The 14,573-nt window shown below is 36.6% G+C and overlaps 2 protein-coding genes across 2 annotated transcripts; both read left to right on the top strand.

The window, feature by feature from the left end:
* Positions 1-4,507: 4,507 nt before the first annotated feature.
* Positions 4,508-5,895, top strand: LOC107597094 (cytidine deaminase). The gene is made up of 5 exons (XM_016288002.1): positions 4,508-4,684; positions 4,973-5,083; positions 5,209-5,320; positions 5,410-5,467; positions 5,578-5,895. The coding sequence occupies exons 1-5, from the start codon at positions 4,678-4,680 to the stop codon at positions 5,689-5,691; spliced, it is 402 nt and encodes a 133-aa protein (XP_016143488.1). The 5' UTR covers positions 4,508-4,677; the 3' UTR covers positions 5,692-5,895.
* A 2,524-nt stretch (positions 5,896-8,419) lies between these two features.
* Positions 8,420-13,606, top strand: LOC107597056 (4F2 cell-surface antigen heavy chain-like). Its single transcript, XM_016287961.1, has 9 exons — positions 8,420-8,702; positions 9,314-9,536; positions 9,630-9,817; positions 10,402-10,575; positions 11,189-11,277; positions 11,974-12,104; positions 12,259-12,571; positions 12,645-12,707; positions 13,020-13,606. The coding sequence occupies exons 2-9, from the start codon at positions 9,334-9,336 to the stop codon at positions 13,365-13,367; spliced, it is 1,509 nt and encodes a 502-aa protein (XP_016143447.1). The 5' UTR covers positions 8,420-8,702; positions 9,314-9,333; the 3' UTR covers positions 13,368-13,606.
* The last annotated feature ends 967 nt before the right edge of the window (positions 13,607-14,573 follow it).

Below are 14,573 nucleotides of genomic sequence, written 5' to 3'. Positions count from 1 at the left end.
ATAAAACAATATGTAGGCTATATTGTAAAGATGTGTAAAATTGTGAAAACATTTTTGAGGTCCTGTTACACTCACACAATGATCTCACTGAAGTTCTGGTTGAGGTTAAGCTAATGAAATGTTTCCTTTCTCTTTAATATGACCACTTCATACTGGAAAGGTGTGGCTCACCACGGAAACATTTTGAAATACTGGAAATTCTAATAAGACAGATAAGAGAAGAATTTCGTTATTTTCTTCATATAGTTATTAGGTGAGGACTAGAGCACACTACAGTTATGCTGTTTTAAAGCCTGATAGGAGACGCAAGAGGAAACCTTTCTGAACATTTAAGCTGGGCTGGGATATTTACTTTTAATGATCATGTACATAAAACGTATCCTTAGATCCATATGTATTCCATTTTAATGATGTACTTGGTTAATGTCTAATGATATCTTTTTTTCTCATTTTTGAACTTAAGAAAGAAAGTAATCGCACATTGTCTGCAACTATCCTGAGAATGGACGATTCAAAGCCATCAGCATTTTTGACATCACTGTTTGGTAAGAACTAGCCTATTAACAAGTTTGTTAAGAATACATTGCTTTTGTAATCTGTGTTAAACTAACATAGCCTAAATGATGTCCAAATGTCCTATAGTTTTAGGAAAGTACGAATGTGACAGTATTCTTGTCTGAGCAGTCTGTTTATTTTTCAGTGATACTGGCTGTTGTTGTACTGGGGGTTATAATTGCTGCCATTGGAATTGGTAAATCAAGCATTTTTACCTCATTCACTATTCATTATTCACAAATAATGTGGATTTAATAACATATTCCAGTATAATATTGACAGAAACATTCACATACTTTGTACAGTCAGCAAACACACTCCTCTACACAAACACAAAGGCCGCTGAATTCTATTTGTTTGATTTTTTTAGGGGCCTACACTCTGAGAGACTGCCCTGTCCAGCCCTACATCCCAATCTACCTTATAGTATTTGGTGTATTTGTTTTGCTTGTTCTGATAGTGAGCCTGGGCTTATTGTGTGGTACACTTGCAAAAGACACCTATGAATTGCTGCTGCTATCTATGCTGATCATCTCCGTCAGTGCCATCCTCTACCTATTTGTTGTTTGCTGGTTCATCACAGGTGAGTGAATTTGTCAAACAGGAGTTACAGAAGGAGGGGTGAAGATATTTGATTTTATTGAATACGCAAAAGAAGGTTAAACATTCTCTGCAGAATACCATAATTACTCCATTCAACTAGGCCTAAGACATCGAGAGTCACGCAGACCTATAACAACCCAGCCACAACACTTAATTGCGAATAACATGCCTTACCTTAACACAGAATCAACTAAAGTCCAACGTTTATATTTTTTCTAGGAATCTTTAAGTTAACATGTACTAAACATGAGTGGAATTTGCATCGCATCGCCCGCACACCTTGATGCTCATGACAAGAATAGCATGTATAGTTATCTTTATTGAAGTGAATTAGGTTTAAATCACCGTCATGCATGAATGAATTATATTTTTGCAATTTTACACATAATAATCCACGATGATCACATTACACAAAACTGAAATTGCACGTCAAAATAACACATTCTCAATATGTTTTGAGACCCCCCAAAATTTCACAAATCACGTTTTCAGGGGAGCCCATGTCTTATTAAGGGGAGCCGAGCTCCCCCATAGTTCGCACCCTGGTTGTCTGTCTATGCAGTAGAAACACTTTTTTGAAGTGGTGTTACATTAGAGAAAACAGGGGAAAAGGGCTGTAGTAAAAATAGGTACACTGTAAAAAAATTAATCCGTAAAATAGCAGAAAAAGTACTGGCAGCTCATTACACAGGACGCTATCCATTAATTTTACGGACTTTCTGTTAACACTAAAACACAATGCAATGAAGTGTAAAATTCTAAATACTGGTAAAACACCTGTAAAAAATAAATATGGAAAAATTCCTTCAAATTATACAGGATATTGTACCCTATTTTTACATATTTTTTTAGAGTGTCGGAAAACTTCAACACCCATAATGCACTGGGCTCGATCACGTGAGCAGGGAAAACAAAAATGCAGAAGTACAATCTGTAGTTTTCACAAAAGTCCAGAAGATATCATTGAAAAATAATGCACTTTGTCCATTTACTTATACTACATTGTAACAATACAAAGCTGGTTGAAAATTGGTGAACTTACCCTTTAAATTAAATATTGTGAAAATATTTGCAAAAAATAAAAAAGTTGAACGTTTCTATCGTTGTTTACATTTCACAGATATCAAATGAATATTTAACTCAACTAAAATGTTTTCTCTGTGTATTGCAGGGAGTGTCTGGATATATTCTGTACATCCTCCCAGTTATGACCCAACAAATGACGAGAACTACTGCAACAAAACTCTGTATCTCTTTGCATTCTGGTTGAATACAGTCTGTTACGGCTGTCTGGCTGTCTTGCTGCTTTGTAGTGGATTTTTAGTGCTTTATACATGTGTACAAAATACTTGTCAAAGACCACAGTCATTGGCTTCAAACTCTCAGCAACAAACATAGGATGTTTCACAATGTATCATGATTTTATATTTAGCAGTTGCTTTTATTAAAACCACAATGTAATCATACATTTGATCAATATGTGTCCTAAGAATCAAATGCATGACCTTGACATTATATATCCTATTTTCTACCAGTATAGGGCTACAGAAAAGCACATTTTTTGGGTGAACTGATCTGATGTGATATGTATAGACGGACTTGAAGGTAATGCACAGCTTAATTTGAAAAATATCAATATAAATAAAATATATACTGCCACCGCAGTGTATAAAAGTCATACTATTCAGATTTTGTTAACTGAAAATGTTTCTATAAAGGCAAAAAGGTGGTTGTTATTTTTCAGTTTGGGTTTGCAATAACAGTTTCTCAACCTTTCACCAAAGGAAGTGTTTTAATGCAACTGGCTGAGTCTGATGACCACAGAACTGTGAAAACATACTGGCTGACTCAGAGCAGCTCTATCCGGTTTAACTTGAGTATACTATTCACATCTTCATAACGAAGCTAATTTTGGGGGTCCTCCTCATATTTGAAAGTCTATGAGGCAAAGCAATAAGAGAGAATTCACATTTTTATGGACTTTTTAAGAAATCGTTGAAGATGGAGACTACTGAGATGGCTGCCAGAAAATCTTTCATTGGTAAGAATATTAAGAAATTATGTTGTTGTAATAAATAAAAATAACAGGAAACTTTTTTTTTTCCAGTGATGATTAACATGATTGCATGGATGATTTTAATAACAGCTACTGGATTAGGTAAAGAGCAGTTTTTGTTTACAGTATCAAATATTGATGAGATGATACGTGTAATCACAATCAGGAGCACTATAAATGCTTTTAACAATAATTGTATGTCAGGTAACAGCAACAAGAAGACGAGAAGCTTTCTCACATCACTGGAAGTCTGCTTTTTACTCTGTCATATGGCTGTTTGGATAAATGTTTCTAGGAGTGATCCATTTTCACGAGTGCCCTGTCCAGCCAAACCTCCCCATCTATGTGACTGTGATTGGAGTGACTGGTCTGCTTTCACTGTTGGTCATGTACCTGAGGAACACTTTGGACGACTGTCTGCTGGCTCGGTTCTGCAGTGTTTTCAGCTTTACGCTCTACCTATTCATTGTGTGCTGGTTCATTGCCGGTGAGAGAAAGAGATATTAAATTACTGATAATAAAGGACAAAGTTATTGTCAGCCCAGTGCCAGCACAACATATTTTTATTAATAGCCTATTTATTTATTTATAAATAATATAGTGAAACTAAAATCAGTGGTGGTCTCGTGCTGTTCTTTCAGGTACCTACTGGATTTACTCCATATATCCTCCCAACTATGTTCCCACCAGCACTGGAGACCACTGTCGCAAAACCCTGTATCTGTTTGCATTTTGGATTAACAATCTAGGCTTTCTTTGTGTGTTCATACTGTCTCTTTTTGCTTTGTATACCACTTTGACATGTAGGTCTATATTGTTCACCAATAGAACCCTATATGTTCAAATGTAGCTGCAGACCTGTAGATAACTTCCAGTAATGCTCTGAAAATGTGCTGTATTATTTATACTGGTTACTGAGTGATCTTATTATATACGTTTGTTACAAGAGGTGTTCTCCTAGTTTTCAGTGGTTGTTTCATCAATAAAGTTCTTGATGGTTTTTTAACTACTGAAGATAAATGTGCAATAACGCACCTTCCTTTATTCCTTAGAATATATGTATTTATTAATCAAATATTGCTTGAGATCTGTGAGCGATAAAGCAATCAAAACAAAGATTAACAGCACCTTAGTTTATTTATTATTATTATTATTTGTAGTTGTTTTTGAACAAAATTCATTGCGAAAAGTTGCAAATATCAAAACACAGCGATTAAAAAACGTGCTAAATTATTCAAAAGGGGGAAAAAACAAAACAGCCTTGTATTATGAATAATTCATGAGTGTGTTGTTTGCCCCGCCCACAACACTTGCGCCAGGTCAGTTGTTCTGTCACGGCACCCGTCCCAGAAATGCCTGGCGAGGCATCAACAACAACTGTTGACAAAACTGCGTTAATTTTTTTTTAAATACGCCTTCAGAAAGACTATATCTAGTCCATCTTAACAAGTCGGCTTGTTGTTATGGCTGGTAGGTACACATTTGATCCAATACGTGTAAAACAAACACTCAACGTGACTTTGCATTTAATGCACGTTAGCTAGTTGAGATGTTTGGCTTGTGCAGGTTGCTTGAGCTTGACCTAGAGCAGCCTACTTTTAGGACTTTGCTATCTGAAGCCCTCATAGTTAATGCTTAAACATAACCTCATTAAGAGATGTATTTCTGTAGCGTGCCAGTGGTATCATAGTTGTGTATTGATGCGCTTTTTGTTTTGTCATTTTGATTGTTTGCTTTGTCCTCAACTGTTGTGTTAAGTTGCGGAGCTAGTGGCAAAATGCTTGCAGGCACGAGACATGGCTTACTGTCCGTACAGTGGGTTTGCAGTCGGTGCTGCAATTTTGACGACAGGGGGCGCCATTATCACTGGTAGGCATACCTGTTTATTTCATTTTTGACTGAAGCAACATGATTGCACAGCATTTTATCTGCCATATAGTCAGCGCTTTGTCCTCTTATGCTGTTAGAGTGTTCTTAACCATTATATGTTGTAGGCTGCAATGTTGAGAATGCCTCCTATGGCCTTACTGTGTGTGCGGAGAGAACTGCGATACAGAGAGCGGTCGCAGAAGGATACCGAAGATTTACAGCCATAGCTGTCACATGGTGTATCATATATATTCCGAATACAAACTGACTTACTGAACAGCAAGCATATTCAGTATGTTAAAGAATCCTTTTGATTTCACCAACAGTGATATCAGAGATAGTTTTGTGGGACCATGTGGTGCTTGTCGACAGGTATTAATGGAGGTATGGCTACACTCGGTTTTTATCACATATGGCAATTATTACTTTTGAACATCTTTTCCTTTGTCTCAGTTTTTTTATATTCCTTTCTGTCACTTGCTCTTTTTTTTTAGTTTGGCACAGAATGGGACGTTTACCTCACTAAGCCAGATGGAACCTATAGGAAGACCAGTCTCAGAGACCTCTTGCCTTTAGCATTCACCCCGGCTCACCTGCAAAAGAACTGAATGCACTACCCTGAAATTGTTTTTTTTTTTTTTTTTTTTATCTAAATTTACGATTAATACTACCATGAACTGTGCTGTACATGAGGCCATTTCAGTCACAGGATCATCTCTATAAACCCTGCAGTCTACAAAAGTCCTTATTCAAATGTAGTACATAAGAAGGGTCAGAAATGTTCGAACAGCTTTAATTGAATATCAACTTTTTTTAATGAATAAAAGATAAACAGATTGTTTGGCTTTCTTTAAAATGTATCAAAAAAAAGTTTAAGTCTAAACCTTTTGTCCCTTGTTTATTTAGAGAATATAGAGACGGAAAGAATGGTTTAATACTTTATACATTTCACACAAAAGTATAAAAGAATGCTGTAATAAGGACCTATTGAGGCTGTGTGAATTAAACTGGTCAATTTAGGCAGATGTCTGTTGGCTGACCTGATTCACATGCACGGTCAAAAGTTTGGTGTCAGTAAGATTTTTTTTTTACTAATTTTTTTTTATTTTATTTTACTGGTTTTAAGAATTTTTTTTAAAGATTTGTAAAATAGCACTGTTATTTATTTAGCAAGGACACATTAAATTGATCAAAAGTTACAATAAAAACCTTTATAATGTTATAAAAGATTTATATATCAAATAAATGCTGTTCTTTTAAACTTTCTATTCATCAAAGAATCCTGAAAAATAAAAAAAAAATACAGTTTTTAACTGAACTAACTGTATTTTCAACTACTAGAATGATTTTTGAAGGATCTTGTGACACTGAGGACTGAAGTAATTGCTGTAAATTAAGCTTTACTACAGGAATAAATTACATTTAAATTTTACAAGTGTATTGTTTTTACTGTATTTTTGTTCAAATATATGCAGCCTTAGTGTGCATAAGAGGCTTGTTTTAAAAACATCTTTGGGTAGAACATGCAGGATGCTTTAAATCTGGGCTTGATGAAGACAGTTTCCCAGTAGAGAGAATTATTGGTAATCCTTGTGACCCTGTTGCCCCGGGACTGTTTGAAATTCTCCTCACTGAGGCAGAGGGGGCCAACATACTGTTCTGTCACATGAGGAAAACACTCACACATTGTTCTCTTGGTAGGCTGAGAGGGAAAGTGAACGTTAGTTGGTGGGAGAGAGCCACGACAAAAAACAACAACAGATCTTTGTCAGGAGTATTTTTTTAGAGTATTTATTTTCTGAACTAAAATGAAGCATTAAGAAAAGTGTTGACGACAAACACAAATTTTCAGATAAATTCAAATTGAGGACTAAAGAGGGAAGCGCAGTGTTGGAAATGCAGTGTTTGCTGCAGAAAGGAACCATAACATCTACAGACATAAAGAAAATGTGACTGCACTTTATAGCACAGTGTTGGTCAAGCAAACAACAACCTGCTACTAGGGAAATTATACCTATCAAAGGATAAAACTGATACATGAAATTTGTGTTTGCATGGACATTCAAATAAAACAAACCATCATGTGCTTGTATGTGGCTATGGCCTGTGGCTTTTTTTAAAGAACTAAAATTAAAAGCGTTTTAGTGTTTTTTTAACACATATAATAGTGAAATACAACAATCTAGAAGATCTGAATTTTTTAAAGATTGTGAAAGGAAAAAAAGGATTGTTACTTTAATAGCTCTTTACTGTAACTGTATCTAATCAACGGCGACCTAGATCTAATCATTCATTCTGTGTGCTAAAGCTTTTGTTGCAGTGCAACCCAATGTTTTATGACATGCTTGTGTGCAGTAGACTATTCAGTCTTGCACCTGTTTGAAATTCTCCTCACTGAGGCAGAGGGGGCCAAAATACTGTTCTGTCACATGAGGAAAACACTCACACATTGTTCTCTTGGTAGGCTGAGAGGGAAAGTGAACGTTAGTTGGTGGGAGAGAGCCACGACAAAAAACAACAACAGATCTTTGTCGGGAGTATTTTTTTATTTTCTGAACTAAAATGAAGCATTAAGAAAAGTGTTGACGACAAACACAAATTTTCAGATAAATTCAAATTGAGGACTAAAGAGGGAAGCGCAGTGTTGGAAATGCAGTGTTTGCTGCAGAAAGGAACCATAACATCTACAGACATAAAGAAAATGTGACTGCACTTTATAGCACAGTGTTGGTCAAGCAAACAACAACCTGCTACTAGGGAAATTATACCTATCAAAGGATAAAACTGATACATGAAATTTGTGTTTGCATGGACATTCAAATAAAACAAACCATCATGTGCTTGTATGTGGCTATGGCCTGTGGCTTTTTTTAAAGAACTAAAATTAAAAGCGTTTTAGTGTTTTTTTAACACATATAATAGTGAAATACAACAATCTAGAAGATCTGAATTTTTTAAAGATTGTGAAAGGAAAAAAAGGATTGTTACTTTAATAGCTCTTTACTGTAACTGTATCTAATCAACGGCGACCTAGATCTAATCATTCATTCTGTGTGCTAAAGCTTTTGTTGCAGTGCAACCCAATGTTTTATGACATGCTTGTGTGCAGTAGACTATTCAGTCTTGCACTTTTTAAGCTGTTGCTGATCAGAACAATCTCAAGACTGCCTGACTGTATCAGAAAGCACTATTTGTCCACGTTACTCATGTTTTTCATTAAGGAGAGTATATTGGTTCTCATGGGCATGTTTGCGGAATGAATTCCAGTTCACTCAAGTGAACTCGGGCTCAATGATGCGCTCGGGATTTGGAAGGGAAGCGTTTAAGGTGGAAACTCTCCAGGAACTCTTGACTGCATTACAGTCGTGATTATAGTGTAACTTCTCAAGCAGTACGCAAATTCAGTGCATTAAAACGCGCGTTATTTGATGACGTTGCAGAAGTCAATATCAATAAAAAGTAGACTTATCGGTGTCAAAGTTCCTTTGGAGATCCTCCTTTAGATAGCGAATGGGCGGATGCAAGTGGACTATATAAACAGGACTGACCGTAAGATACAGCCTCTGTGGAGTTAAACAGCTGGAATCCTGATTGAAACGGAAGCTTCTTCTTTTTGCAGGTATGTCTCGTTCTTACAATCATTCAAGATTATTCTATAGTGTTTCGAAATAAAAACACAATTCTGCGAATAGGCTACTTAAAGGGTTAGTTCACCCAAAAATGAAAATTCTGTCAGGAATTACTCACCCTCATGTCGTTTCAAACCCGTAACACCTTCGTTCATCTTCAGAACACAAATTAAGATATTTTTGATGGAATCTGAGAGCTGTCTGACCCTCCCATAGACAGCAACGCAACTGAAATGTTCCCAAGTCCAGAGGTGTAGCAAGGAGATCTGTAAAATAATCCATGTGACATCAGGGGTTCAACCGTCATTTTACGAAGCTACGAGAATACGTTTTGTGCGCAAAAGAAGAACAAAAATAACGACTTTATTCAACAATTCGTCTCCTCCGTGTCAGCCTTGTGCCATTTTGGAGAGTATCCGCTGGACGTCGTAGCTTTGTAAAATTACGGTTGAACATAAGGGTGAGTAATTCATGACAGAATTTTCATTTTTGGGTGAACTAACCCTTTAAAATAATATGATATCTTCTGCAAACAAATTTAAGACGCTTTCATTTTATTTTATTTTTTTTGATGATGAATAATTTTCTATTTAACTGTCAGCACTGAAACTACCATCAAACATGAATAAAGAAGACGACATGAAGGAAGTAGAACTGAACGAGATGGATCAGGAAAAACAGCCGATGACCGGAGAAACTCCGACAGGCACCGAAAAAAACGGCTCCGTAAAAGTTAAAGTGCCGGAGGACACCGAAGTCAAATTTACTGGCCTCTCCTGTCTGATCTGTCTATCCTTCTGTCTGATCTGTCTATCCTTCTGTTTGTCTGTCTGTCTGATCTGTCTATCCGTCTGTCTGTCTGATCTGTCTATCCATCTGTCTGTCTGTCTGTCTAATATATATTTGCATATTTGCAGGTGGATTCGGACTCGTTGGGTTTTGCTGGTTTTGTTCTGGCTCGGCTGGGTCGGCATGTTAGCTGGAGCAATAGTAATCATAGTACAGGCCCCACGCTGTAAACCCATTCCTGAGATGAACTGGTGGAACGAAGGTCCTCTGTACCAGATATCTGACGTGAATGAATTCTCTGAAAATGGACTAAAAGGTGATTGCTTATATTTGTGTTAATCATTGAAAAAAAATGGGAAAACATCTTGCCAGCATCTCTCAACTTTTGACGTACTTGATAACATTTTCAGACATTCACAACAGGGGTCAAGCCTACATTAAATTCTCAGTATTTTAGCTCTTCACTACGATAACATTAGGAAAACCCGAGGAAAAAGATCAGACAGATGATGTAGCTAAGCCAAAACTGACTGGCTGTCTTGTGACTCGCTCATGTGAGGAAGCATGTGCTGATCTATGCAAGATTCCTCCCTCTCATCACATTTCTGCTGTTACCACAACTTTTGGCTGAGTTTGTAGTTACGATATTGCACAAGTGTTCGCACTCTCACACAAATACTGTAGACAATCTACATTATAGATTAAGATTATCAAGTACAGTGACCTTAAACCCTGATATCTTCAGGTATACACGCACAGTACTGTGGTTAAACAATCAAAGCAGATTAATAATTAAAAGAACGCCCTGAACTCTGTAGCTGGAGAAAAAGGAAGCACTGATGATGATCTCTCATTCACTTCCTCTTGTTCTTAACCCTTTGTCTTTTATTCTGTCTGTAGGAGTGGAGGAGAAGCTAGATTATATCAACCAGATGAAGGTGAAGGGGCTTGTTTTGGGTCCGATACACACTGTGCAAGCAGACGAGTCAAGCACACTGGAACTAACTTCCATTAACCCCGAATTTGGCTCTGAGAGCCAGCTGATTTCTCTGTTGGACCGAGCACATAGAAAAGGTGACCTCGCTTGGTTGTTTTTAAGGCTTTCAAAAGAAAAAGCCTTATCAACCCTGTGATCAACCCTGTCACATATCCAGTGACCTATTTTGAAATGACGAAATAGGTCACTGGATAGACTGATCGTTAAGTTGCTCTGTTTTAGGGGAAGGCTGTCTGAAATAGCAGTGAGCTGTCAGTTTAAACTCTGACCTCCTGCCTTTTTTCCTATAGTGAATATAATTTTTTTAACTCTATTTGTAACTATTTCTTTAAATAAAATGTAAAGTATATCAAAACAAACTAAAATCTCCTAGAAAATAGTCACCTCACAAACTATTTTATGGCACGTATTGTATTCATTATATAATTTTAGCAACAATATATAGGACTGGCTTGGAACTGATTCACTAACTCAAACACAGTTGTGTTGGTTTAGCAGGAACATCCCTGTGGTTTCCAGTAAATAAAGCCATATACCTTCAAATAAAGGCTTCATACAAGGCAAACGCTAGGCTTTTGTTTTTTTCAGGAAAGATAAAGTCCAGAAAGATCATTTAACAGCCTTCTGGTTTGTTGACTCTACCCTCTGCCTTTCCCCCTCTTTCTACGTGTTTTCCTCTCTCCCTCTCAGGAATCTCCATAGTGCTGGATCTAACACCCAATCATGAGGGAGTTTCAGCCTGGTTCAACAATGCTGCTTCTGTTGCTGATCGACTCAAAGTAAGTGCTGATATATTGAAGGTCAGTTAGTGAGAGAAAAGACAAAAAGATTTAGAGAGAAAGGGCCAAAGTAAGAAAGAACTTATCTCCTGATATTAGAGTGAAAAAATACTTCTGATATTAGCATAGCAATATCATTCAAAAGTACTTTGAATGTAATATTTTTTTTAAGAAATCGTATTCAGCAAAGAAAACGTGAAATTGATCATAAATGTCAGTACAGGCTTTTAAATTGTTACGAAAAATTCTTTTTCAAATAAAGGCTGTTCTATTTGAACACTATTCCTAAAAAAAAAAAATCAGGAAAGTGTATCACAGTTTACACAATATTAAGCCTTACAAACACTTTCGATATTAATTATAAGAAGAAATGTTTCTTGAGCACTAAAGCAGCATGTTAGAATGATTTCTGAAGGATCATGTGACAGAAGACTGAAGTAATGTCTGCTGAAAATTCAGCTTAATAAATTACATTTTAAAATATTTTCAAATAGAAAACAGTTCATTTAAATTGTAATATATGCAGCATTCGTGAAAAGCTATTCTTTTAAATAATTCTTACCAACCGCAAACTTTTGAATGATAGTGTAAATGGTCATTGAAAGTATGTTTTACTATTATTTATAACATTTTGTATTAATCAGTGCTTAGCCATATAAACTGATTTATTTGTTCCATTCTATGTGTTTTTTGTAGGAAGCTTGTGTGTACTGGCTCAATAAGGGGGTGGACGGCATCTTCCTTTCACATCTGAATGACATTGCAAACACAGAAGCCTGGCCGTCTGTTCAAGGCATATTCAACAAAACTGATGGGACCAAAAAAAGGTATGGGGTGGTAGACAGGACATTTGTTTAGTAGAACAGAGACACGTGGTGGCCAGATTGGTGTACTGATCACAGCTAGTGAATACAAATGTTAGACCGAATTTGATTTCAGGGCACTCAGGTGTCTCAATCTCTTTCTCCTCATGACTTTCAGAGCTCTGATGGGATCAGTCACGGGTCTCTCCACGGATGATGCCTCTCATCTGCTGAACCAGTCCAGTGTTGACCTGCTCCTGACTGAACTGCCTGATCCGGCTGAGCCCGGCATAAGACAGGCCCAGGTGGTACAGATACTCTACGCTGATCACCCGCAGACGAGTCTGGGCTGGAGTCTGAGCGGACGGACTCTGGGTTCTCTAACTTCCAGAACTCCAGCAGCGCCCATAAGACTCTATCAAATGCTGCTGTTCACCCTCCCGGGCACACCTGTGTTCAGCGCTGGAGATGAGGTCGGACTGAAGGCTGGGGTGAGTACAGCAAATTAAAATGAAAATTAAGATGTCGATATATTGGTAAGCTGACATAATATCACCTATTCAGGAGAAACTTGAAGCAATGTGGGACTTGGAAAGTCAAGCAGATGATGACAATACAACAGCAAAGGTACATTTTCATTCTCACATTTTCACATTACTGGAGATGAGGTCGGACTGAAGGCTGGGGTGAGTACAGCAAATTAAAATGAAAATTAAGATGTCAATAAATTGGTAAGCTGACATAATATCACCTATTCAGGAGAAACTTGAAGCAATGTGGGACTTGGAAAGTCAAGCAGATGATGACAATACAACAGCAAAGGTACATTTTCATTCTCACATTTTCACATTGCTATATATATATATATATATCACTCTTGTATTTGCACATTTTAAAAACACATACACTCTGTTTCTTTCTTTCGTTCTTTTGACTCAGACTGTACAGGAGGAACGTACCGCAGTGCGTGACTTCTTTAAAGCACTCAGTGATCTGAAAGGAAAAGAGCGATCTCTTCTGCACGGAGAATATATAGGCCTTCACAGTTCACCCACTTCATTAGCATTTCTCCGCCTCTGGGACCAGAGTGAACGTTTCCTGGTGGCCTTAAACTGGGGAAATGACTCTGTTACCATGACACTGACCTATAGCGACCTGCCGGCTGAGGCTCGGGTCCGTGCTTCCACAGACACAGAGAATCTAGCTGTGGATAGTAAGGTGTCAGTAGAGAAGTTAGAGCTTGGGCCCAAACAAGCTGTTCTGTTGTCTTATGCTTTTCCTGGCTAGACACATGGACACAGACAGTCCTTAGTATCTCTGATGAGTTTCAATACTGTGCACAGGTTTGGAAATACTTTGAGTTGAATAGTTTATAGTTGTATTCTCTAATAGGGATACTTTTAGGAGCACTAACTTTAAAGCTATATGAAAGAGTTGTCACGGTTGGTGTAGGACAGAAGTTGATTTCCATATAGAGACATGTAGATCTAAAGCCCCTGTTATAATAATAAATAAAATTGCAATTGAAGATATGTTTTGTGTGAAATTCTATCCACTTTATGCACTGGTGCAGTTAATGCTTCTAGTATATCAAAAGAAAATTGTTCCCTCTTGAACTCATTTAATTATTTGTTGTTTTAGGACACAATTCCTAAAAATAATTTGAAGCATTTTAACCTATAAAGTGTCTATCTATCTATTGGAAAGAAATTAGTACTATTATTTAGCAAGTATAAAATAAAATCAATGCATTAAATCAATCAAAATTGATAGTAAAGAATTATATGGTTACAAAAAAATCCAGTTTCTATTTTAAATAAATGTTGTTCTTTTAAAAGTTGTATTCATCAAACAATCACACAAAAAAAGATAAGCGTTTCTCACAAAAAAAGATGATGGAAAGGTTCTAGGTGTTCAGTTCATTCACAAACTGCCACTAGAGGGCACTTTATGTCCTCAACATGCAAGCCAATAATTATATTTTGCACATTAATCAGCCAACTAAAAAAAAGTCTATAAACGTTTAAGCAGGTTTTTACAAATCAGCAACTTTTTTGTAACAATGCAAAAATATGAATGATATTTTTATGCCTAAAACCCCCAGAATAATTGTTATAGAGCCATATTATATAAACACAAATGCCTCTTTTTTTCAATAATTTACTGTACAGTACTTCTAAGTACTAGCCTACATGTGTTGTCTTGTAGGTGCAATATCTACATGGAAAACTTTATATCACACCGTATTTTGTCTGTCACTTAGCCTACTTCATTTGTGTTTTTACACAGAGACTTGTTTTTGCCAACAAATGTATTCGATAAAATAGTTCAAAACAGATTTTTACTATTATATTGCATCACGATTCATACAACACTCACAAAAATAAAGGTTCTTTATTTTCTTCGATGGTTCCATGAAGATCCCTTAACATCCACGGAACCTTTCCAATACACAAAAGACTCTGTTTAATAGAAAAAGGACATTTATATTTG

The sequence above is a fragment of the Sinocyclocheilus grahami genome, unplaced genomic scaffold (assembly GCF_001515645.1).
Source record: "Sinocyclocheilus grahami isolate Dianchi unplaced genomic scaffold, SAMN03320097.WGS_v1.1 scaffold227.1, whole genome shotgun sequence".
Lineage (NCBI taxonomy): Eukaryota > Metazoa > Chordata > Actinopteri > Cypriniformes > Cyprinidae > Sinocyclocheilus > Sinocyclocheilus grahami.
Note: the sequence above shows the minus strand (reverse complement) of the source record. Positions and strands in the feature narration are given on the sequence as shown.